The sequence below is a fragment of the Pinus tabuliformis genome, chromosome 1_2, assembly GCF_031772625.1.
Source record: "Pinus tabuliformis cultivar Carrire ecotype Pingquan chromosome 1_2, CPIR1, whole genome shotgun sequence".
Classification (NCBI taxonomy): Eukaryota; Viridiplantae; Streptophyta; class Pinopsida; order Pinales; family Pinaceae; genus Pinus; species Pinus tabuliformis.
In genome coordinates, this window is record NC_142298.1 from 966183215 (window position 1) to 966207449 (window position 24235).

Sequence of the window (24235 nt, forward strand, 5' to 3'; positions counted from 1 at the left end):
CTCAACGGTCTTTTTTCTTTACAGACTTTATCAAAATCTTCATATCCTTTCTATGGAGATATCATAGCCAATTCTTCTAGTCATCGAATGTTGATTTCCTTCTCTTATGTGACAATAGTTGCATCTTTCACGATCTCTTCTTTCTTGCTTTACAAACTGCTCTCTAGGATCTTCCATCCATGGTTCCTTCATCTTTGTCAACCACAGCATATTATGTTGATTTCAATTTTCAACTTGTGAGTACGTGAACCATGCCTTCTTGCATCTTTCCAAGGGAAGAGATCCCTTTTCATTGACCATGCTCACGAGGTAGAGCTTTTACCCATTCTTTCTGCAACTATATGATGACATGACTTAGTCTATCAAATATATACATACCTCTTTTCTCCTTTGGGTCATCTAGACTTCCTTCAACAACTTCCTTTCTTTGCTTAAAAATACTTCATCCATCTTGACATGCTGCACTCCTTTGTCACCATACCATCATCCTTCTAAACAATGGATCCCACACAAGGTGGAATGATCAATGAGACACTTGCTTCTTCCAAATAGAGGTGAACCTTCTAATGAAGTTTGCAACAAAGGATCTTTAAATATCCTCATTTTGCAAAATTCTCCTTTCTAATGATGATGATGTATGATGAGTTCTTTCTATCTTCTATCCCACTAGATGACTTTCTTCATGCATACTACTTATGTTTTCAATGAGGCTACCAAGAGCTACTTCCTTTCTATGATGACTGCTACATTCATGTAGACTTCTACTTCAACTATCCTTTCAAGCTTCTTTAATGATGTCATGAGCTCTTGCTTTAATCGTATGCTTCTAATATGATGCCATCTCCTAATGTGATGCATCTTATCATAATTGCAATGCTTCTTATCCTGATAGCAATCTTTGACCATGGTAGAGATATTTTCACCTCCTTCTTGCTATAGAGACCTTAATAGTGAAGATTCAAGATCTATCCCCTCTTTCTTGGATTTCTTCTCATCAGGTTCTTCTACTTCTTTGGTGATATGGGCTTCAATTCTTTCTTTTCTTTTCTTGTTGTCCTTCTTGAGTTTAGGACAATTTCTCTTGTAGTGCCCATATTCCTGACAACCATAACATTGGATCTTTGACATATCGATCTTCTTCTTTTTCTGAGGACCAAACTTCCCAAACTTTCCTTTTCTCTTAGCCATGGCAGCAAATGCTTGAACTTGTTCGCTTGGTCCTACATCGCTTTTTGCCTTCAACCTAGTTTCTTCAATCTTACATAATGACTAGAGTTCACTGAATGGGGTAGCTTCCTTCTTTCCATAGATGCTTGATACAAAGTTGCCCCATTCATCAGGTAGTGCATTGAGCACCACAGTGGTCATCTCTTTGTCAGACATTATTTCCCCCAACTCTTGCAGTTGGTGTCTTATTTGTGATACCCTCATAAAGTATGAGGCTATCCCTTCTTCCTTTGATATCTTCATCTTATATAGCTCGGTTCTGAAAGATATGACTTCTCCAACAGTGCTTACAGAGAACAATTCTACTAATTTCTCATAGATTTATTTTGATGTCTCCAACTTTGATACATAAGGTATGAGGGGATCCTTGATGGATTCTATAAGGATACTTTGAGCCCTTATTTCCCCTTTCATATACTTTGCTAGAGCTTGAGCTTCTTCCTTTGGAAGCTTAGTGATTGAACCCTTAAAATGTCCAACGACTTCATTTTCCGTGAGGATCAAATTTTTTATCTTCTTCCATGCAAGAAAGTTTGATTATCCAACCAATTTGTTAGTCTCCTTGCAAATGAATTCATTTTCATAGATTCAAACATAGATTTAAAGATACTTACTTGTCATGTGAAGATACTCCTAGATGGTGAAATCTTCAACTTGATGCCTTTCTTGATGATGTTGATAATAGATGCCTTCTTGATAAAGATGTCTTCCTTAAAGTATGCTTCGATAATGATCCTTGACTCAAGAAGAGGGAGATCACCTTGATTGCTTGATGATGATGGTAGAGCTTCTTCTTGCTTACCTTGGATGTAGGAACTTCAAGATGCTTCAATGTGTAATCCTTCTTTCTTGGAGATGGGGTCCTTGTGTATCTCTTCTTGATGTCTTCTTTGATGCCTTGATCTTTCTCGGTGTTCCTTTTGATGGTCCTTCTACAAGTTGCCTTTCCTCGTCTTGTCACCTTAGCTCTGATACCATGTTGAGAAATCTGGAGGCAGCAAGTTAGGTGATTTCTCTTTCTTGATAATTGCTTGTAATATCTTTTTACGTATCTTGATTAGTTTCTTCTTCAACTTGATTATTATCGTGTTCTTATCATCAAACAACTACCAAACAATAAGACAAGAGGACACAAGATATAGGCAATCAACCATGGACAAAACCTCTCCACTTGAGAGGAAAACCCATAAGAATTCTTCTCTTCTTATAGAACTTCAATCGACGAATTCCAAGACCTATGACCGTTGACCAAGACCCATCCAAGACCAAGTCTGTGCCTCTCCTTCATGAGCTTTTCTTTAACAAAGTCAACTTCAATCAAACTTGCTTCTAGTAGTTGTAGCTTCTCCTTCGACCTCCTTTTCGGCCATGCAATTTTCAGTTACTGCAGAAACCCTAGTTTCTGCACGTGCGGGAGAAAGACACAAATTTTACCCTTCTCTCTTCTTCGCTTGGACAAAGGATTCTTCTTTTGCAACTTAGCTTGTAAGATGGCTTGTCTTTCACTTGTTTTCGGCCTCCTTAAGTGACCGCAATAATTTGACTTTTGCTGCAACAAATGATATCGAAACTTCTTTGCACGAGTGAGGAATTTCAGCCCTAAACATACGTCAAACTTCAAATTTTTCCTTCTAGAGCTTTTCTCTTGCTTCACTGGCTTTTAGGTCACCTCTTCTTTCTTTTATCAAGCTTGATGATGCTTGAATGAATGCCTCCTTGAATGAGGCCGAGTGCTCCTATATATAGGCTTCCTTGAGTCCTCAATAAGGCCGACTTGTCCTTCTAGATAGGCCTACTTGCTCTTTTGAAGGCCGACTTGTTGTTTGCACCATGACAAGGTCTTGGAGGGTCTTTGACTCTAGTTTGACTTAAATAAAATTTTCCTTTACAATATGTAACATGCCCAAATGGGTCTTCAATATATGACAATGACTCAATTGACCTTGAAGCACTCAATGGGTGCTTGACCTAAAACTAAATTTCCCTTGAGCATGAAACCCATGCCTCAAGAACAACAATAATAAATTTATTTTTCTCTTTTCATTAGATATATAAATCATGATTACATATGTCATTATGAAGACTGAACCTAGTTACATATTTCAACATAGGACTCACCTAAGACTTCACCATCAAGTCTTACTCTAGCTTTGGGGGAATATGTGGGTGAAAAACTTGACCAATTATTTAGTGTTGAGAAACACAAATAATTAGCTAAGGAAAAAAACTCCCAAGAGTGAAAACTCAAGCAAAAATCTAACATAGTGCCCTACACAGATTGGTGGGTCAATTCAAGTGTTAGAGCTGAGTTAATTGTAAAGTGGACACTAATGAGTTGGTTATCATTTGGTAAGTAGATACCTTTGGTTTTCCTTTGTATATGGGGAAAAAGGGAGGTTTTCTTTGGAGAGTATCAATTATAATCACATAGATATATGGCACCAATAGGCACACCTAATGGATAGAATGCTACAACGCCCTGCAACACTAGAATCTAATTGCACAACATGCACATAAGTCTTGCAAAGGTTAACAGGAATTATGTCTCCATATATCAATGATCACATAGTGAAATCCGAGTGAATCCAATGTATTAAGGATGAAGTCCCATTCAATTCTATTATAAGATTTAAAGAGTTGTAGAGTACAAGGTTCCACCATGAGGGGCTAAATGCATAGGAGAAATTCTATTTTCAACACTAAAAATGTTGTACACTGTGTTGTCCTTGGATAGTTGAGGCCCTTAAGGAGCTTGAGTTCTAGCAAAAATTCCAGTAAAGTGGATTGATGGACGCCTAGAAGGAGCATGTAGAATTTATTCTAGATAATCTATAAGGCATGGGAGGTTATGTTGAAGTTAGGCCTTCATGTGACTGGACATTACACAAGTGTTTATGTAATGCACTCAAAAAGGGTTGAGTTATATGTGGATTGATCAAGGGTCCACAGGTTTGTTTGACAGTTTATCCAGGCCAATCCTTGTCATGGATGTCTTGGTCATTGAATTTCTCCAAGGGTGGGGAATGCTTTTGTGAAGGAAGTGGGCAACACAACTTGGAGGTAGTATCTAGATGGACATGTCATATGCCACTATTCTTATTTATAGAAATCGATTTGTGAAATTGAACAAAAAACAATTGCTTGATGATTACGCTTTCTTAGTTTTAGATGATGATATATTTGATGCTCTTCATGAAATGATGTGCATTGCAGTGACTATCATGCTTGTAAAATATTAGTTTATTTTGTCTTCATGTTTTTTCATTGTTGTGTTCTAGTACAAAATATTGGTAAGTGATTCATTTCGTTTTACTTTTTTTTATTAATTTTTCCAAAAATTAAATGAAAATAAAAATAATTGTTAACCATGACCTCTTTGTATACCATGGAATAATATCATTGATAAACTGTAAAACAGCCTTGGTTTTTTTCTTGTATTTTCCCATTTGGTTATGATAGTTCACATTGAGCCTGCTATTGTGGCTTTTTGATATACTTTTTCATCTTGTAAGGATTCCTAGCATTACATTTTCCTAGTATCATGACAACCTACCTTGGTTTGTTTCATTAGGTTCATGAAATGGCAATGCTGTCAGCAGTACAGGAAGCACAAAGGGATAATTTGCGTTCTTTTGATGACTATATGTTGCAAGTTCTAGAGGTTGGAACAAAATATTTCTTATTAATGTGGTTAGAATACAAAATTCTTTATGAATGTTTATTACAGTTTGTTAGATTTCTATGTTGAATCGATCTAGTTTGTTTTAATTTTTTTTCCTTACTTGATATTGAACTTTATCTTTTGATACTACTTTTGAAGTCAACCATTAGTTTTACTTTAAGATCAAGCATTGTAATGTATCATGTTGTACTCCTAGTATACCATAAGCATATATACTCTATGGGCATACATGTAAAGAATAAAAGGAATAGTATGCTGACAAGTAGACTGTTTTATATACATTACCTAAGAGAGATGATTTAATAATAATTATTAATATAAATTATGGATATTAGGTAATTATTGTTAGATTCTCTCTCGTCCATTAATGCTTTGCCCTTTAAGCACAAGAGAAACAAAACAAAAAATCATTGAAGTGTAGAGGAATACTTGTGCTGTAGAAGCATCTATCCATCCTCAGTTGACATCTATTGCAAATAAAATTTGATAAGATGCTTGAGTAAGGCTTTTCTTATTATGTTTCCATGTACATCTTCGATAAGAGGTTGTATTAGAACTGTGATTCTTTGGAACATAAACGAAGTGTCTCTTTTGTACAAAGCAATGTGGATTTTGGTAAGTTCATTGACCAAAGTACTGACTCTTGTGATTGGAATTGTGATAAGGTTTTATTATAATGTTCTCTTTCTTGAACTTGATTTTAGGACATTTCTCATTGAGCTTAAGTTGTATATTAATATCTCGATTAGATACTTTAGTTGGTTTGTTAAACAATAAATTTTCATTAGCAGCAACAAGTTTTCATCAGATGGGCTCTCGAAAAAGCTGGAGGTCAGCTGGACCGAGGAACCTGGATTATCCTTTCAAAGCCAGAATAGACATACTGTAGAATACAATCAAAATACTCTTAGAATTCATGCTTTGACTCTAAAACATCTCGCTTCAATGCTCTCTTAATGAAATAGAAATGAAAAAAGAATGTGGTTTGTTTTTATTTGCTTCTATAAGTTGCAAATTGAATTTAGAGGGTAGACCAATTAATGTGTGCAGTTTATAATATTATTTTTTTTTGCATTTTTTAGATGTATGGTGAAGGCTTTTCAAGAGGAGTGTCTAGAAGTCCCTTTCTTTTGGGCAACATCCCCACCTGAGTTTCTTGGGATCTCTTTAAAAAGGGTACATAGGGAAATGTCCCGAATAAAGTTCTCCTGTGTGGTTATTGTGAGGAGTACACATCCCACCCTTGGGAATGTTTCCTCATGTAACACTGGATATATCTGATGGTATAAACTTTTGGTTCTCGTAGGTAGTTAGGTCAGCCAACCGTGCAATATCTAACATCACATTACATTGTTCACATGTATAAATATAATATTACATGAATATCATTGTTCACATGTATAAATATAATATTACATGAATATTATGACACTGATACTATTGAAAGTTATTTTTCTAAATACCCACCCCCCACAAACCTTTAATCAAACATTTAAAATATTATGGATCAAAATTTTACAATATTTGTTGATGTCAAAAAGTGCATATGGGTAAATGGGAGAATCATGATGTAGAACAAGAGGTTCCCAAGCAGGGGAGTTCACTGCAGGGTTAAGGATCTCCAGGAGGTGCAAAGGGATCAGAAGGATCACTGACTTCTGGGGTGACGGGATCATAGGGAGTGATAAGAAACACCTTCCTTGTTAAGAGGTAGTTTTGAGAAAAAGGGTACTAAGGAGGTGTTTCCTAGTGCTTTTTGCCTTTGGCCTAGGAAAACACATGAGACACCTTTTTAGTGGGTGACTTTATGAGTTATTAAAGTCATGTGACTTTTAGTCACTTTATAAAGTACAAAAAGTACTTGGTACTTTACATTATTAAAGTTACTTTATGTTTTTAAAGTGACTTTATGAGAAAAAGGTACTAGGTAGTGACTAGGGAAGTCATTAATGAAGGGGGAGACGTGAAAAGGGGGTCAATGGGAGATTAGATTTCCACCCTTGATCAAGGAGATTTGAGATCAAATCTCAGCCCTTGATCTTAGTGATAGGATTTCCCATCATTAAGGAGACTTAAAAGGGAGAAAAGGCAAAGGAGGGTTCTCGTTCTTCAAGTGTAGAGTTGGAGAAGAGGGGAGGAGACAAGGTGGCTGAGATAACTTCTACTCAAGGAGGCTGAGAGAGCAAGGAGGCTGGGATAGCTTCTACAAGAGGAGGCTCTTGTTCCTCATCTGCAAGAGTTGAGGAAGAGAAGAAGATATGAGATCTAATCTCAGCCCTTGATCTTAGTGATAGGGTTTCCCATCATTAAGGAGACTGAAAAGGGAGAAAAGGCAAAGGAGGGTTCTCATTCTTCAAGTGTAGAGTTGGAGAAGAGGAGAGGAGACAAGGTGGCTGAGATAACTTCTACTCAAGGAGGCTGAGAGAGCAAGGAGGCTGAGATAGCTTCTACAAGAGGAGGCTCTTGTTCCTCATCTGCAAGAGTTGAGGAAGAGAAGAGCAAGTAGGAGAGAAGGAGAAGAGGCTGTGATAACAGACATTTGTTTGGTCAAAGAGAACCTACATCAGTTATGAAAGGCCACCAATCAGGCCAAGTTCCCAGGCTGAGAGACTAGCATGCATACCCAGAAAAGTGCAGGAGTTTCCAGCACGAAGCACAAAATTCGAGGTGTTTCAGCTCGGTTTCCAAGGAAGTGTAAGAGCATTTATTGCAGAGAAATTTGATGTGAAATTTAAGGAAAAACATCAGTCTAACAAGTTCGAATTTCGTGGAGGAAATTCTTGGCAGAGGGTACGATTCTTAGAAGAAAAATAGTTTGACTGCGCTGAAACCAAGGTCAATGTTTGCAGAACAGTGGCTTGAAATTTGAGGAGGAATTTCAGGGCAGTGGTTCGAAATTTAAGGTGTTGAAAAAGTCTATATTCCTGATTCTCGATATTTTCTTCCTTAGTTCTTCATCGGGATTTTCCGAAAAAGCAATCACGGGGGCAGAAAATTCATGGCTAGGAAAGGATGCATAAGAACTTTCGCTCATAGGGAGATATACACTATATTATCATCAATGGACATTTTGAGATCCTCGCTCAGTTGCTTGGATATGATCATTCCCCACATTGGATTCATTTCTACTATGACTATGTTTATGGTGGATTCCCTTTCAGGATATGTATGAGAAACACTCCTTCCCCTTACACTATCCCATGTACCTTGACTTCTTCAAAATTCAGGACTAGTTTATTGGTGCATTCTTTGGAAAATTTGAGTCCAAGCTTTCTCATTATACTTAAGGGCATGATGTGGATTGGGCTTCCAGAATTCAAAATACAATTCCTCAAGATGTGACCATTAATACCTATGGCTATGTAGAAAGGGTCATGCATATCTAAAGCTAACCTGAGAGGAAGGCTCAAGGTAGCTTGATCTGGAGGTTTTTCCTTGTACCCTTTTTAGTTGTGGGCAATGTTTTCTCTACACAAAGTGATGAATCTTCACATTCTGCAGGAATGTCAGGACCATTGATTTGTACTATGTTGATGGAAGTTTCTTTCATGGCTTGATCAAGGTCAAAGGTAACGGTTTGATCTTGAAGAAGGTCGGTGGGCTTCTTATTTTTGACATCAAAAGCCAACTTTTCAGTAAGGGCATTGAAGTATGCAACTAGGGTCACTTCCTTTGGGGGCCTTAGTTCTTGGGGGATCAAGTGGATCACCGTGTTAATCTTCGGTTAAATTCTCCAATGGATTCCTTCTCATCCCTTTTACTAGAAAGGAAAGCCTTGTATAATTCAACTACATCCCTTCCATGAAACCATTTCCTTTTGAATACATTAGCAAAATCATCCCAGGAAGAGATAGAGGATGGGGGTAAATATTGATACCATATGCGGGCATTGTCTTGAAGAGTCATGGCAAATGAAATCATGTGGATGTCTTCACTATAGGATGAATCACACACTTGATATTCAAAATTTGTGAGGTGCTCATGGGGATCTTCTTTCACAGTAAATATTGGTCTACCAGGGTCTTCTTTGGGAGGCTGAAGAAGGGACCCAAGAATATTGGAAAAATCAAAAGGAGTGAAAAATCCATGCTTAAGCTTATTTTTATTGAGTGCCTTGTCAAAGAAAGGAATGTGAGATGACTCATCACCTCTTAGATGATAGGTCAAAATTTTGGGGTCTCCATTCTAAGAAGGGTGTTATGGAGTCACCAGAGGAATACTTATATTGCCGTAAATGAATCAATTCGTTAATGATTCACTAGGGAGAATAGATTTAAAAACAGGTTGGCTTGAACTAGAAATCAGTCAAACTGACCAATTCATTGGGTGACCGGGTCAAACTGGACAAAAAACCAGGTTTATGGGCCTATTTCTCCAAAAAACCACAAAAACCGACCCAAACCGGCCGGATAAACCGGTCGACTTATTGCCAGGCCAACTACAGAGCCCACAAAATGCAATTTTTTGAGTTTTGATATTGTTTTGAGGGAAATTTGGAGTTGTTTCCCTCCAAAAACAACTCGTCTATGAAAAACATGCCTCCCCTCTCATTTGCCTCACATATATCAACCCTGGTAACACTAGCAATCAATGCCAAATGGTAATGTTAAATTCTTAAAGTAAAAGTGACATTTCCTTTATTTTTCATTTTCATCCTTTTACTTAGATTTTTAACATTACTATCAAATGAGTCAGGATGTTTGAGAGTGGTTTCGACCTCATTGGATTTCATATGGAGAAACTATAATTTTAGAGTTTGCTCAAAATTCAACAAACTTAATGGTTTTCAGGATTTCATGGTTTGGGGGTTTGCAATGTTTCCATTTGATTCTATCATGCATGAGGGTATGAGATTGGCATTTGATCAAGAGCATGGAGCCCTTTAAGGACCTTGATGTTGGTGGCATTGATTTTTGCACCTTGTTGATGTTGGTGGTATTGATTGTTGAACTCCTCTACCATGGTATTACCAATAATGTACCCTTCACTCAAAGGAAAATAATTTGTTAGGGATGCTAAGCTTTTTCTACCTCATTATAAGGCCAAGGAGATGAACCCTTCACTCAAACCAAAATCACTAGTTAGGCATGTTGAACTTCAATTTCTATCATATTACAAGGTTGAGCAATCCCAGTCTGAAGACTTTGAGCGAGATGATGTTTATGTATCTCTCGTTGATGATCCCATTTTTAGTAGCACTGAATCAATGATGAATTGCATGAGTGATCATGTTGATCAATGATTTGTAGTTTTGATGTCTATTTTTGTTGCTACCACTACCACTACTGCTAAGGTTGCAAAGGAGTTTTAGGAGTCTTTAAACACTCAGCCAGATTATTTATGTAGCTCATGTTGATGATCCCTTGTCTAGTAGTGGTGATGAGTTTTATCATGATGAGGAGTGATCATGCTGATCACTGATATGTAGGCTTGTCGTAGGCTAGTGACCCCATAGCTTATAAGATTGTTTTTTGGACTTTAGAGGCCATTTAAATTTTAGAGCCTCATTGTATTATGTTGCTGATATGTATTGCACTCGGTGCCAATTTGATATATTCACCTTTACCTGGTACATAGATGAGCAAACTTTGGATATTTTATCTCTATTGGTTTGAAATCATGGTTTGAATCTTAAAAATAGTTTATTTCATTAAAAACTAAGTATTTCATGTATTTTTTTAAAGACTGGTTCATTGAGATCTGACCAGTCCCTGTTTGACTGGTTCCAGTTTGAAACCCGCTTTGATAGGTGGACTGGTCCGGTCACAGGTTCTGGTTTTTAAAATTATGCTAGGGAGATAGACCTCCTTCATCCTTGACGACTGTTCCAGAAATGTTACCGCTCAAACTAGCAGGGGTCCTAGGAGCGGATCCTATAGAGCAACTACTAGGTCAAGTGGCAACAATAGAGCAATAGCCCACTGTCACCTCAGCTAAAGCTCCTTGCTCTTTACAAACTTTCACCGATGGGAGGAGTCCTGGTATGAGAGGAATCACTAGAGTAGATGGATCAATGATAGGATGCTGGATTATTCCTAAACAAAGCCTATTCACAAGAGAGGCTCAGATAATGGGCTTACTTGCTATAGAAGCAAGATGGATGGCTCTCTTAGAAGGGCTAAGAGGATGCCTAGACCTAGGGTTTGAGGAGTGTTACTTGAAAAGAAGTGCCCAAGATCAAGGAATCCTAGAAGACTAGGGTTTTCAAGTGATCTTTGTGAAATTGAAGTTGTAATGTAGTGGGACCACAATGAAGCCGAAGTGGGCCCAAACGAGGTCAGGGGTTTGGATTGGAGCAACAAATGGATGGTCTCGACCAAGTTAAGAGGAGAATAGGATCAAAGGAATTGAATTTGTCTTGAAATTTGAGTACAATGATCCTAATGAAACCACCAACGAAAGGGGACCTAGGGATGAGAATGGTCTTCAAGCTAGGGCTTGAAAAATCTTGAGATTCCTCTGTGGGATCAACCTCAAATTGTTGAGAAATTTAGCGCATCAAGATTAGGTGATTTCTCTATTAATGATAACTGCTTGTGAATGCTTTTTACTTGTTTAGATTAGGATCTTCTCTTCCTTAAATTATCAGAGTGTTCTTCTTCATCAAACAATGTGAAGCAATTTAATCAACTAATAAAACATTAATAAAATAAACAATAGACATATACACAAATCAGACATTGCGGAAAAGGCCTCACCCTTACTGTATTCCTCACATTCTCAATATATTGTACAAAGAATGATAATAGTACAAATAAATACATGAGCAAGTTTGTCTCAAGATAGTACGTCTATCTTGGACACTATGGTTGAGCAAATATCTCAACCAAACACTAATCTAGGAGCCTAACTAGTTGGAGAGAATCTCTCAACCAACTAAGCCTAAACTGACTCCTAACCATGAGGAACAAACTCAATCTAGAAAGGTAGGATTAAATCCAACTTTCTTGATTTTAATTAATTTAATTGTTTTGGACTTATAATTGTTTTCATCACATGAGAGTGAGGCTAACATTTCCCCCCTCAATGATAAGTCCAAAATAAGAACCAGGAACCATCTTCCAAGTTCTCATGCTGAAACTGTTGATCCTCAAAAATGCTGCCTAAAAAACCGCCAAAGCTGGATGCTGAAAAAACTCCAATCAGAAGAGAACATGAGTCAGCTGCAAGTCTGAGTCATCTCTAAAATTTTGCTTGACAACTCCATCACGTGCCAAGCTGCAAAAGGATCCATCTGTCCTTTGCTTGCAATCAACATCCTTTGTCCACTGACAAAATATTGAGAACGCCCACTGGCTACTTTAATGTTGCTGAACGCCCACTGGCTGATTTGTTGATGATGCCCACTGGCTGATTTGAAGATGCCCACTGGCTGCTTTTGATGATGTTGTCGAGACTTTCAGTTTGACAACCACCCTTAATTCCCCCCTTTGTCAGCTGAAAGGAGAGACAATCATCTGCATTTGATTTTTGAATTTTGAACTCCCCCCTTCAGGTGTAGGAGAGTTTCACTATTGTACTCCCTCTTTCAGGTGCATGAGAGTACCATCTTCATTTGACTGTTCGCTGCAATAGTTGAGATTGAATTCTGTTGTAAAACTTATACAATCGTTTTACTGTTGACGACCATTCCCAAGGATCAATCCATGCATAATTGATCTTTAATCTGGTAGGTTGGTCTTGTTTGCAGCATTTCTCTGATGAATGATTCTGCTTGCCACAATGGTGACAAGGATGGAGATCAAAACAATGATCTTCCATGTGACCTTTTCTTTGACAATGTTTGCATGTGGGTTTGTCTTCAACTTTCTCATGGCTTGTTGATGTTATTTGATCAAGAAATCCTGCACTGATGAACTTGATCGGCTTAGAATAATCGGGGATATGCAAGTTGTTTTCATCTTTGTCATATCCTAATCCTCGTCGATTTTTGTTACTTTGGAGTTCTTCCCACGGCTTGATGATTGGTTTGGAAGAAGCAAGTTCAATTTGATCATGAACAACTTCTACACTTGAAGTTGTTTGGATGAGTGATTTGGAATCAACATATTTATCTTCATCTATATGGTTGAAAGTCTTGGAAGCATCACCCTTTTGTTGCAACTCATTTCTTTGTAGTTGCGACTCCAATTGAAGGAACTCAATTGTTTCATGTGCCTGTTGTAGATTCATTGAAATATCAGCAAGAGTTTCTTTGCTGATTTGTACCATGTCTTCAGCAGTTGAGAGGATCAAATTGTTAAGAATCTTTAACAACTGAATGCTTTTCGCCATGTGAACTTGTTGGAACTCACGCTTGCTTGCTTTTAATATTTGCTGGATTTTTAGAACTGGCTTGCTTGAATGCTTGATCTTGCTTGCATGAACTCGCGCTCGCTTGTTGTAGATATGAACATGCTTGATGGTTGTTTGAATATCACATTTTCTTTCTTTAGAGTTGAACTCGCTCGCTTGATGCTTGCTTCAACCAGTTTCACGCTCGCTTGATGTTGTGAACTTTGCACTTGCTTGAACTCACTCTCTTGATTGATCAAAAGAAGGGTGTCGAATACTATCGAAAATGCACCCAAGAGAAACGCTTACAATGATCTGAATGACTCGGTTAAAAAAACAATGGATTCACTTGGTTTAATTGATTCCCTATCAATTCAAAGCTTGGGTGTCGGTTTCAACCGAGAATGCACCCTTACAATTCAACTTAATTTGACTTTGATTACAAGCCAACTTACAAAAAAATTATTTGCAAGTTACACAATGACTAATTGTGGTTGAATGTTGATGTAGAATTTGCCTTGGAATGCTTGAGTTTGTTCTTAACTGGATTGTCTTGAGTGAATGATGTTGAATTTCTTGTAGAATTGTTGATGATGTTGAATTGCTTGTAGAATTGTTGTTGATGTTGACAATTTGATATCTTTGATTATGTGTTGCAACTTCTTGATTGCTTGTAGTTTGCTTATGTATGCTTGATTACATGAAGAGAATTTATTATGTGTATGCAACTTGTTGTGTACTCCATGTGTATCTTTTTACAAAATATAGTGTCAAAACTAGACACAAAACATGCACAATCAATCACTACACAAGGTGTACCTAAGATCCCCTTATTCAATTTCGGGCGGATCTAGGACACTTCAACACCACAAAAAAATATGTCTTTATTAAATAGTGAATTACATCAACCTTCAACTTCCCAAGCAATGATAATGCCAAGCTCGCAACCCTTTGAAGCAACTTGTCTTCAAAATATGGATGTTCATGGACTCAATCTCTCTCAAAGTAAAACAATACTTTGGGTTACAACAATAAGTTTTAAAAATATTCCCTTATCTCTCCAAAATACAAACAATAGTAAATTCCTTATCTCTCCAAAAATAACAAAAATCACATTTTACTTCTCACTCCAAAAGAAACTTATCACTCCAAAATATTACAAAATATACTCTTTATTTCTCCATTACAAATATATATATATATAGATAAAACTTATAATCCACCTTATCCCTCCATTAACTTAATCTCTTCGAGACTCTCAGCATTCAACTTATCACTCCAACAAAAACAAATTATTTCAAAAAAAAAAAATACTACCTCTCCACTAAAAAAAAAATCACCTTCACACCTTTACGGTTCACACTGCCAGCGTTTCGCTGCGGGGCTGCCACCTCACTACAAATCGAAGATTTCCATCGGAGTTAACGCTGCGAAAAACAACCGATCTCTAAGATGATGTATTTGACAGGCTGAGCTGCCAAAACCGAAACCCTAGGCTCGCACAAAAACATATCGTCAAGGGTGACAAGCTTTGAGATCAGTGCCGAAAATTCCATTATTTGCGAAGCTCAAGAGTTCCATTCTCGTGGCTTCCGGTCTCTTCCAAGCTCTAGGAGGTCACAACTATTAATGAGGAGCTTGTGCATATTAATGCCAACAATGTTGGGCAGACCATAGAAATTGCTACTTTGAAAACAGCAAATACAATTCTTATGGGGATGGGCAATTGTAAATCTTCAAAACAAAACACGGAACCAGAAACCGTGAACATGAACACCCTATGACCACGAATTTGCCTTTGAATCAGTGGGAGTTGGAACCACTCGCAGATTGAATTGAATGTCATTGGAAATCAGATCTGATATCATTGAGATTTGGTATCACCATGCGAGATCAAATCCAACATATGACACAATCCAACAATCCAATGCAGTAAATAGGAAAATCCGACATTCACTAAGCAGATCCCTCAACATTGACAATAGTATTTAGTAGCAGGAGAGAGGAGTACATGTATACAACAGTCAAAATGGGATTAAAGAGTTTAGACATCGATCCAGCCTTCATCGTCTCGCTAGAGAACCGCCCAAAAACCAAACACTGCGACTTCACTGATGATCAAATCCATGGAAAGGGTCCTTACCTTTCGCCAACCTTCCATATAAACTTCAGCTTTGCAACAGGTTATAATAAAAATATACAGATAATAGAGATCTGCAGATAACACATAAAGAATCGAGCTCTCCTCTGCACGATGGATGACAAATCTCCTTCACAGCAACTCAGCGCGTACTTCCTTCGCTGCAACTCACCTTCACTTGCCACAGATCGACTCTCAGATGATCCAACACTTATGTTGACAAATCGACTCTCACCTCGCAACAGATCGACTCTTTAAATGCTGCACCCTGCGTACTCTTCAAGAAAACTTTTGAACAAATCAACACACGTCAGAAGTGTTGATCGCTTCTGGCCACTCCTTGCTGGTCGCTCACCTGATCCTCTGGACCTTGACAACTCTGATCCATGAATTCCTATTGGGAGTGGAGTGAATTCAAACCTTGGTGGTGCGCGAGCTCGCGAGGGCTCGATTGACAGCAAATTGCTTCGCGAATTCAACGGCCAGGGAAACAATTGGTCGGATCCGCGCAAAATTGATGGATTTAATGAAAGATCAATGGGCGCCAACACTAAATTGAAGAATATCAAAACCTAGTTGATAGACAGGTACGTCTTCCTTCTCTTTGTGTGTTCTGGTTTGTCCTCTGCGTGAATGTGTGAGAGTTGGGTTCGAGGGACATATTGTTTCATTCGTGCAAGACCTGAAGAGGAACTCTCTCTGTCCCGAAACATAACACGGTCACCACTAATTGTTATAAGCTCACTTCACAACAGAGCACACACTGGCCAAAATGCTCGTCACCAAATCGCTCCACACACGCAGAGTTGGGTCAGAAGGTTTGACTCCAGCACAACGAGCCACGCTCCTGACCGAATAGATCTCTATCATCAAACATTGCTCAGATCTCCAGGCTCACGGCCTCACCGCTCATGGATCCGTCTTCTTCGCAAATCTCCAGGGTCACATTGCACTTGGCACCACAAACCCAACCCAACACAATAGCATGGGTTCCACGTACAAGGTTCAACAATGCTCTCTCCAGCAAATGCCTCCTCACAACTCAATCACACCTTTTTCACAAACCCAGAACTAGCCTTAAGCTCTGATACCACATGAAGGAATTTAATCAACTAATAAAACATTAATAAAATAAACAATAGACATATACACAAATCAAACATGGCGGAAAAGGCCTCAACATTACTGTATTCCTCACACTCTCTATATATTGTATAAAGAATGATAATAGTACAAATAAATACATGAGGAAGTTTGTCTCAAGATAGTACGTCTATCTTGGACACTATGGTTGAGCAAATCTCTCAACCAAACACTAGTCTAAGAGCCTAATTAGTTGGAGAGAATCTCTCAACCAACTAAGCCTAAACTAACTCCTAACCATGAGGAACAAACTCAATTTAGAAAGGTAGGATTAAATCCAACTTTATTGATTTTAATTAATTTAATTGTTTTGGACTTATAATTTTTTTCATCACATGAGTGTTTTATTAATAAACAACTAATAAAACACTCATAAAATAAATAGCAGAAATATACAAATCAAACATGGCAGAAAAGGCCTGAGAGCCTCACTGTATTATATTCCTCACACTCTCAATGTAATCCAATGTACAAATAATGATAATAGTACAAATAAATACATGAGGAAGTTTGTCTCAAGATAGTACGTCTATCTTGGACACTATGGTTGAGAAAATTCCTCAACCAAACACTAATCTAGGAGCCTAACTAGTTGGAGAGAATTCTATCAGCCAACTAACCCTAAACTAACTCCTACCCATGAGGAACAAACTACAAACTCAATCTAGAAAGGTAGGATTAAATCCTAACTTTCATGATTTTAATTAATTTAATTATTTGGACTTAGAATTGTTTTAACATATGAGAGTGAGGCTAACACAACTACCAATGCATGAACAATAAAGAGACGAGACAAAATGTAGGCTGTTAGCTAGGGCCAAAACCTCTCCCACTTGAGAGGAAAACACAACAAATCAAGACCCTTCCGTCTTTTTATAGAAACTTCAATTGGCAAATACCAAGATCAAGACTCTTGACCTAGTGACCACTCCAAGACCAAGACACAAGGCTTCCTCGTTCAATGTCCTCTTCCTTGAGTCAATGGTAGTCAAACTCCTTCCTTCTTCCACTGCTTCGGCTAACCTTCAGATTTCAGTCCTTGACTCAGATCTTCACGTTTTTAGTCCTTCTTTGGAAGCCCTAGATTCGGTACTTAAGAGATTTTGACCTTCAAACTTCTTCGCTTGAGATGGAGACTATCCTTCCTCAACTCGGATTGAGGATTCACTTGATGTTTTCCCAAATTTGCCTTCTGACAATAACTGAAATACCTCGGCCCAATCTGCAATAGGCGGCAGCAGATCCTTGCACGTGTGGAGTGTACTTAGCCCAAAACAGACCCAAAACAATGCCAAAGGCTTCACTCTTCCTTCCTTTTTCTTCGTTGGTTATGAGGCTCCTTTCCTAGTGATTCTCACGCTTTTTGTTGTAGACTTCTCCTTGTTTGAAATTCTATCTCTGAAATGAGGTCGAGCTGCCCTATTTATAGTGGTTGGAGCATCCATAATAAGCCGACTTGAACTGTGGATGAGCCGACATGTCCTTTAGTGCATCTTTATTATTTCATTTAAGGCTGACTTGAAGGAGATGCTTGAGCTTGATTTTGGAGGGTCTCTTTTACTCTTTTAATGACTCACATATATTTGTAACATGCCCAAGAAGGGTCTTCCATACATGACATTAACTCAATAGACTTTTATGACTTGATGACAAACCTAAAAGCTCACAATGGGAACCTTAACTAAAATAAAATTCCTTGATCATGAAACCCATGATTCAAGCATTATAAAAAAAAATAAAATATATATATATATATAAAAAAAAAATATTTTCTTCTTTAAATCAATTACATAAAATCATATTTACATATGTCATTATGAAGACTGAACCTAGTTACACTTTTCAACACTCCCTCTTAACTAGGGAGGTATTCATAATGGTACTTGGTTATTCTCAATCTGAAGAATTCTGATAAGAAAAGTCGGATTGGTAACTCATCTGTTTAGCATCATATCAACCAACATTGTCAACAACTCTATCTCCACAAGATCATAGCACAATGTTGGCAATACCAGTGTTGCAGGAACCGTCCCCCCCAAGGATCCAAAGGCAGATCCATGTCCCTTACAAATTTGCCACTGATCCTTCGGCAGAACCGCGGATCGGAAAATCAGATCCGCGTTTCCTCCTTTTATTGGCGGTTCTTGCAAAATTGGATTCGTGGGGGCCCGATCCGCGGCTCCTACTGCCTGATCCACGGTTCCTATTTCTCGATTCGCGGAGTAGGAAAGGATCAGGTGCGGATCTGTGGAGGTTTGTGCATGTATGTATCGCGGATCGCGAGTGGATCCGAGAGAAGGCGGATGGTTCTGCAGGGCTTCTTTTGTTGTTGGAAATTCCGAATTGTTCTGTGAGGAACTACACTTTTTGAATACTCCCAAGGTGCCCCTTGGTGCTCCCTAGACGCTTCCTAATGGTAATCTTAAATTCTTAAAGTAAAAGTCCATCCTTTTACTTAAATTTTTAACATTACCATGAAATGACTCAAAATGTTTGAGAGTGGTTCCAACCTTAACAGATTTCATATGGAGAAAATATAATTTCATATTCCATTCAAAATTCAGCAGACTTAACAGTTTTCAGGATCAATGGGATTGTGGCGTTTCATTGGATTATATCATGTATGAGGGCATGTGATTGGCATTTAATCAAGAGCAACAAGCCCTATATGTACCCCAGTGTTGGTGTTATTGATTGTTGAACTCCTTTGTCATGGCCTTAGCAATTATGTATCCTTAACTTAAGTCAAAATCATTGATCAGGCATGTTAAGCTTTCTCTACCATATTATAAGGCTTGGATTAAGCTGTTTGATCAAAATTAGGCAATGTTGACTAAAATCCCTATAGAATTGAAGTAGAGGCAAAGGTTAGACAAGAGAAGAGGAATCTAGATTGTAGATGGTTGATGCTGGAATAATTAATCATTGATGTACAATGGATGCCATATCTATCTTGATTTATGTAAAAATATGCATGTTTTCATGTCTTCTACAACTAATTTGGTATTTTAGATGTTTTTTAATAATATAAATGCATATATATAGTAGACACTTCCGAGACGCTTCGCTTCCTAGATTTTTAGAAAATGACGCTTTCGCGTCCCCGCTTCCTAAAAATGTCCTCGTTTCGTGCAACATTGGGCGAAGCCAATGATGTATAAACGCCCTCATCATTGTCTCTCTCGGAACATACTCCACCCGGGTTCCTCGAGTGTGTTCCACCAGGGCTATTCTTATCTTGGATTTTTAGTCCTCAAAGAATATTGGTCCTCTACGACTACTCTTATCTTGGATGCCCTAACTTATCCTCAAAGAGCATCATATGCCAGATGTTTATCCAATCCTCCATTCTTTCTGCCCAAGTGAAGACAAGAATGATGTGTTTATCACTCTCCACATGGCCTTCGGTAAGACTTACGACTGTTAGTCCTGGTGTAGTGCATGATACATGAGATAGATGTTGAGAAATCTAGGGCATAGCAATTAAGTGATTTCTCTTCTATTAGTAACAACTTGTGAGTGCTTTCTACTTCTTTAGACTAGGATATTCCTTTATTTAGGTTATTAGTGTTCTTCTTCATCAAACAACTACCAATGCATAAACCGTAAAGAGATAAGAGACACAAAATATAGGCTATCAACCAAGGGCAAAACCTCTCACTCTTTGAGAGGAAAACCCGAACAAATTCTTCTTCTTATAGAGATTCCAATTGATGAATACCAAGACCAAGACCCTTGACCTATTTGCCTCTCCAAGACCAAGACACAAAGCTTCTTAGCTTGACCCTTTCCTTCCTTGAGTCAACGATGGTCAAACTGTTGATTCTTCTTTCCTTCTCGGCTGCTCCTTAGACTTTGACTTCCTGCAATTCTTGGCTTCCTTTAGAAACCCTAGCACGTGTGAATCATCAAGATTGTAACCTTGATTTCCTTCGCTTTAGTTGGAGGCTACTTTCTTGTCAACTCGGCTTGCACTCTAGACTTGTCCTCTTGCTTGATTCGACCTTTTATGATGACTGATATAGTCTCGACTTCCCTTGCAGCAGATGGTCCTTCTCCTCACACGTGTGATGGATATCAGTCCTTAAAAAAACCCAAACCAACTTGTCTTGTAGTCCTTCCTTCTTCGCTTGGAGAGAGACTTCCTTTATGTGATTTCGCACTTCCTTTGGCAGTGTTGTTCTTGTACGAAGTTCTTTGAAATGGAATACGAACAACCCTATTCATAGTTGTTTCCCATCAAAATAAGCTGACATGACATGATGTAAGCAGACATGTCTATTTGAGAAATTTATATTATTCTTTTGAAGTCGACTTGAAGGAGGCGACTTTGTCTTGGTCTTGAAGAGATTTCAACTCCCACTCCGGTTATCAGTTTTCCTTATCACTCCATGCATTTAGTTTTAAATCCAAGCATGATAAAAATTCTAAAATCTGGAAATGATAATATTTTTCTGAAAACACAAATTTAGAGATTTCACAACTGCTAAAATTGCAGAAATAAAACACAGCAAAATTATGACAGTGACACACAGAAAATAACACAGTGATTTTTGGTCAATGTGACCCTGGAAAAACCCCCTACAACTCTTGGGGAAAACCAGTTTGAGAGCTCTTCTTTATTTCTGAAAATGCTTTTACAGAGAAACTGAAATACACAGTAAAAATTCCAGCAACCACAAATTACAACTTATCTCGATTTTCGTGCTTGAACTCCACCTCGAAAATCGTGCCAATCAGCAAACAACCAAAACATAAATTTTTATAGCAATAAAACAACATTAAATGTTGTATGGCTAGCCTCGAAAAATGTGCCCAGAACTTGCTGTCCCTCTTCCTCGATTTCTGTGCCTTTCTCTTGCTGTACGGTTTTTCCTTGGGATGCATGCCAATAAATGCTGTTGCCCAGATTTGCTAAAATGTCTTCTTGTTGCTCTCCTTCACTTCCTCACTGCTTAGAAATTTTCTCCTTGCTCTCTCTTCTCTTTCTCTCAAATGCTCATGAAAGAATTGAATTGATCTTTCCTCTTCTCTTCTCCTTTTATTCTCTAAATGACCTTTTGGGTTACCCTAAGATCTAATGGTTGAGATTCATTTAGATCTAGGGATGAGAATAAATGTGCATTTAATTCTCACTTTTTATTTTTTAACTCACCCACTTAAATAAAGACCCAATTAACCTTTTATTTCCATAGTCACTTTTTCACTTTCTAATTCTTCATTCACTTTAATAAAGTCACCTTTAAATTAGAATGTAACTTTACCACTTATAAAATCACTTTTAAATTAGAATGTAACTTTACCACTTATAAAGTCACTTTTAAATTAGAATGTAACTTTACCACTTATAAAGTCACTTTTAAATTAAATTGACTTTACCACTTATAAAGTCACTTTAGGAGAAAAGTAAAAAATAAATTTGGACACTTTTCCCTAGGCCAAAGATCAAAGCCTTAGGGAACAACTTGTCGTCTGGTACCCAAATTTTTACAGGTCTTGGAGGACTTTCAAACTTATCTAAGGACTTATATAAATAATAATATATAACATGCCCAAGAAGGGTCCTTCAAACATGACATAGACTCAAATTGACTTTTATGACTAGATGACAGATCCTAAAGGTTCACAATGGGAGCCATCACTAAAATAAAATTCCTTGCTCATGAAACCCACGAGACAAGCATTACAATAATAATTTTATTTTTCTTCTTTTCATCACTTACATAAAATCACAATTACACGTCATTATGAAGACTGAAATTAGTTACTTTTCAATACTCCCTCTTAATTAGGGAGGTATTCATAATGGTAATTGGTCATTCTCAATTTGAAGAATTTCTCATAAGAAGAGTTGGATTGGTAACCCATCTGTTTAGCATCATGTCAACTAGCATTGTCACATAGCAAGGCCTTGAGTAACAACTCTATCTCTCCACGAGATTTGAGCACAATGTTGGCGAGACCAATGATGTATAAACATCCTCATTATTGTCTCTCTCAGAACATACCCCACCCGGGTTCTCAGGGTGTGTTCCACCAGGACGATCATTAAAAAAATAGGAAATGATCATTAAATCAAACATTACCTTTGTGATGGTCTTTCATCATGACATCTTCTGGTTTGCATCAACATCGTGCATACATATTTATACATCTCCAAAAGATATCCATTGTTAAGGGTCTTCTTCTTTTTCATACTTCCATCAGAGCCTTCCTATCTTTCCTCGAGATTTCATAGTCAAATCTTTCAATCCTTGGATGTTGATTGCCTTCATATTTGCATATTCCACGATCTTTTCCTTTCTTTCTTCACAAATTTCTTTCCAGGAACTTTCAATCATAGTTCCTCCAATTATTGTCAACCACCTCATATTTTAGATGAGGATGCATTATGTTGATTTCATCTAGTCAATGTGTGACCCATGCCTTCCCGCACCTCTTCAATGGAGGAGATCCTTATCTTTTGATCTTGCTCTCAGAGTAAGCATTTTTCCATGTTACCTACAACCATATGACATGACTCCAGATTCGTCAAATGAAAGCATACATACCTCGTTCTTCTTTTATGTCATCTTCCTTCAACAACTTCCATGATTGAAAGAGCTTCAATCCCTTGACCTGCTTATTGATATCATACCATCCTTTCATGAATTCTTCCAAGTAGGAATTCTTGATGAAACACTTGCTTCCCTTTGATTGCTGAACCTTCCGATGAAGATTCTAATAGAGGATCTTAAGTATCCTCATCTAGCAGATGTTTCCTTTGATTCATGATGAGCTTTGTACTAGATGACTTTTTCTTTTTCCCTTTTCCTATAAGTACTACTTATGCTTCTAATGAGGTTACCAAGAGCTATATCCTTCCATAGATCTAATGCTTCTCTATGATGATGTCACGAGCTCATGCTTCTAATGCTTCTATGATGCCATGATGGATCCTATCATGCTCTTCTAATGATTCCTAATATGATAGATATACTTTACAACAGGAAAACTTGAAAACTGAAACTTGAAAAGAACTAGGTGAGGAAGGCTATCTCAATCATAGTAAAGATCTTTTACTTCCTCTTTCTTGGACTTCTTTTTAGTTTCTTCCATTTCCTCGGTGATATGGGCTTCTTCTCTTCCTCTTTTGTTATTGTCCTTCTTGAGCTTAGGACATTCTCTCCTATAGTGCCCATATTCCTGACACCTATAGCATTGAAGCTTAGCCATGTTCTTCTTCTTTTTTAGCGGAACAAACTTGCCAAATTTTCCCTTTCTTTTTGTCATTGTTGCATATGATTGATTTTGTTCACTTGATCCTACATCAAATTTTTCCTTTAGCCTAGATTCTTCAATCTTGCATAGTGACCATAACTCATGGAATGGAGTAACTTCTTTCTTGCCATAAATACTTGAAGTAAAGTTACCCCACTCCTCCCGTAGTGCATTTAGCACTAGTGTAGTCATTTCTCTATCAAACGTGACTTCACCTAGATCTCGAAGTTGATCCCTGAGTTCAGATATCTTCATAAAGTATGAGGCTATTCCCTCTTCTTTTGAAATCTTTAGTGTGTAGAGTTCTTGTCTTATTAGAAGAGATAACTTTCCCTGTAGTGATTACGGAATACAACTCTACCAATTTATCATATATTTATGTTGAAGTTTCAAGTTTTGATACATATGGAATGAGAGGATCCTTGATAGATTCAATGAGAATCTTTTGAGCCCTAACTTCCCCCTTCATAAACTTTGTAAGTTCTTGAGCATCTTCTTTTGCTGGTTTG

At 37.7% G+C, this 24235-nt stretch overlaps 1 protein-coding gene across 1 annotated transcript in view; it reads left to right on the top strand.

Annotated features, from left to right (window-relative positions):
• The window catches only part of LOC149209197 (nuclear pore complex protein NUP93A-like), a 271345-nt gene that overhangs the window by 63159 nt on the left and 183951 nt on the right, over positions 1-24235 (top strand). The window contains exon 5 of the mRNA XM_089396303.1: positions 4799-4888. Within this exon, the coding sequence (XP_089252429.1) occupies positions 4799-4888 (90 nt within the window). The remainder of the gene's footprint in view (positions 1-4798; positions 4889-24235) is intronic.